Source organism: Pygoscelis adeliae, unplaced genomic scaffold, assembly GCF_000699105.1.
Source record: "Pygoscelis adeliae isolate BGI_AS28 unplaced genomic scaffold, ASM69910v1 Scaffold166, whole genome shotgun sequence".
Classification (NCBI taxonomy): Eukaryota; Metazoa; Chordata; class Aves; order Sphenisciformes; family Spheniscidae; genus Pygoscelis; species Pygoscelis adeliae.
Window position 1 is genome coordinate 824,806 of NW_008825156.1, and position 2,351 is coordinate 827,156.

Genomic DNA, 2,351 nt, shown 5'->3' on the forward strand with positions numbered 1-2,351 from the left:
TTGAAATTACTTTTCTCAGTATTTAAGGGCAGGTATGCCGAGAAAGTATCCTTCCGTCTCTCCTGCAGACTTTTCAGCAGATAGGGAGTAGTTAGAGCTTCCTAGCAGTTAGGGATTTTCAACATATGTGTGCATGTTTCCATGTATTCTCTCTTGAATACACAAATGTTCATTGAGAGGCCAGGCAAGAGAAGATCTGAGACTGAACTGAGTGCTTTAACCGTTAGCCACTTGCTCAGCAGTGAGTGCTCCACATTGCCTACCACTCATGGACACAATGATTTAGATCCCAAATGCAAGGGAATCCTGGCTGACAACAGCAGATCTGGCTTGCCAGCAGGTTCCACATGGAAGTGTCCAGCTGGGCTGGTCCTTTCTGCTTTAAAGCTAACGTGTAGAGCTCCTTCTGCTTATCGCACCTGACTAAGAAGCTCTCAGAGGCTGTGGCAATGGGAGCTATACACAAAGTGGACAGTAATGTCTTAGGACCAGATTCTGCCACCCCTTCCAGAAGTAATGCTATTGCCTTCGAATAGTGACGTTGAAAGCAAGAGGAGCAAGAGACTACAAGAGACTGCACGTGAATGAGAGAGGCAGAGTTATGTTGAGAACTTGGACATTATCTTTTGGGGTCTAAAAGATGGTTTTGAGCTGCGTAAGTAGCCTTCTCATTCCATGTCCAATAGCACAGTGCTGCATTTCTTCTCTCCATGTTTTTGATGTACATAGATCAGCTGGCTGGGCATTTCCTGTCTGTTGCAGGCTAACTTGTAAAGCTGGCCAGGTGAAACAATGTATTCAAGGCTCTTACTTGCTAATGTGGTGGCAGAATATTTCCCACATCTCATAAATACCTATAGCTATGATAAAGAGGTGAGTGGAAGCAGCAGGACTGAAGCAGTGCCCACTCTCAGTCACAGGGCCAGGTTTGCACTGGCATACAGTGGGTGGCAGAATTTGGCCTGGGTTGTGTAAAGACCGAGATGTGTATATGTTTCCTGCTTCAGGTAATAATGTGCTAAGTTACTACTTCATGCACAGAGGTATGGAAACCTTTTTTTATGTTTTTCCCTCCCTCCCTCCTCTTTCCGTTCTATGATCCAGACACCACTAACTGTATGGAGTTGATGACTGGCAGACTTTCCAAATGTGGTAAGAACTTCCTTCCCTTCTGCCTTTTCTCCTCCCCCAGCCCCTGCTGAGCAACATAATAATGCGCCGTCCTGTCCCTTCCACCTGTTCCCCTTCCCTATCCCTGCTCTCCCACGCTCTTTTCAAGACTACCCACCCTGTAACAGCCCACTATGTCTTTCACTTACCTGGTGGACACGAGCGTATACCCCTTATTCTGTTCCTCCCCATCCATGCACAGATATGCACAGGCTCCACCACGGCTTTGCCCTTCATAGCACAAGTGTGTGGTATTGCACTTGAGATTCCCTCCCTCACTGTAACCCAGGCCAGTGATTTTCTTTTCCTTTCCTGTTTTTTTTTTCCTCTTTTGTTTACTTGCTGCCTTTGATTCATGATTCTTCAGTCCCTTTTCTGCACTGAAGCTGAATGCTGATAGCTGCTGTCTCTCTTGGTTTCCTGCTATTTATTGAGACAGGATTGCTATGTTATTTAATTCCCTTTTGCATCCACTCCCTTCTTCCCCAGATAGTAAGACCCTTTTAAATCTTCCATAAGACACACTGCATATTATGTGTCAGACGCTTAGCTAGTGTAAATTGTCATAGTTCCAGTCTGGTCTTGGGCAGGACGTTGTGTCTCTAGCTGAAGGAGTAGTGAACCTACTGGAGATTCAGAATTTTGCTAGGGATGAAAAAAAAAGTGTTCCCTGCAAAACTTGCAGTTCAACTTGCTTGGGGTTCCATGAATTTTGGTTAACCTGTCCCTTGCCTTCCCTCCCCTCTATGCACACAGGGACTGTATTCTTTCTTTCATTACCTGTGCCCTTACTGACTCCTCCAAATACAGTAGTGGAAATACCCAAATACTACAGGAGAGGTTTTTGTCTTATTACTTGTATCTTGTACAGAAAGATTCTGTACAAGAAAATTCTGTTCTCTTTAGATTTCCATTCTGGTATCTAGGCTGAATTCAGATTTCCTGAATTCCTGTGAAAGGGAACACAAGCTGTTGAGGAAGTGATCACTGAGCTAGTACCACTCTCCAGCTGGACCTGCGACTCCTGCGTCATCTCTTCATAAACTGAGGAAAGTGGTTCTGGAGTTGTTGTGCAGTGTGTAACAAAGGAAAGTTGTCACGATAGAGATAATATTAGGTTTATGCATGTGTGACTGAGGCAGAATTTGGCCCGTTTCCTGTATTTCAGATGATCTCTTTCC

The 2,351-nt window shown here is 44.8% G+C and overlaps 1 protein-coding gene across 3 annotated transcripts in view; it reads left to right on the forward strand.

Annotated features, from left to right (window-relative positions):
* Positions 1–2,351, forward strand: part of BRSK2 (BR serine/threonine kinase 2) — a 329,823-nt gene that overhangs the window by 316,420 nt on the left and 11,052 nt on the right. For 2 of the 3 annotated variants that reach the window (XM_009328458.1, XM_009328459.1), the window contains exon 19: positions 1,105–1,152. The exons of the other annotated variant lie outside the window; for it this stretch is intronic. In XM_009328458.1, the coding sequence (XP_009326733.1) occupies positions 1,105–1,152 (48 nt within the window). The remainder of the gene's footprint in view (positions 1–1,104; positions 1,153–2,351) is intronic. 3 annotated transcript variants of the gene reach the window in all.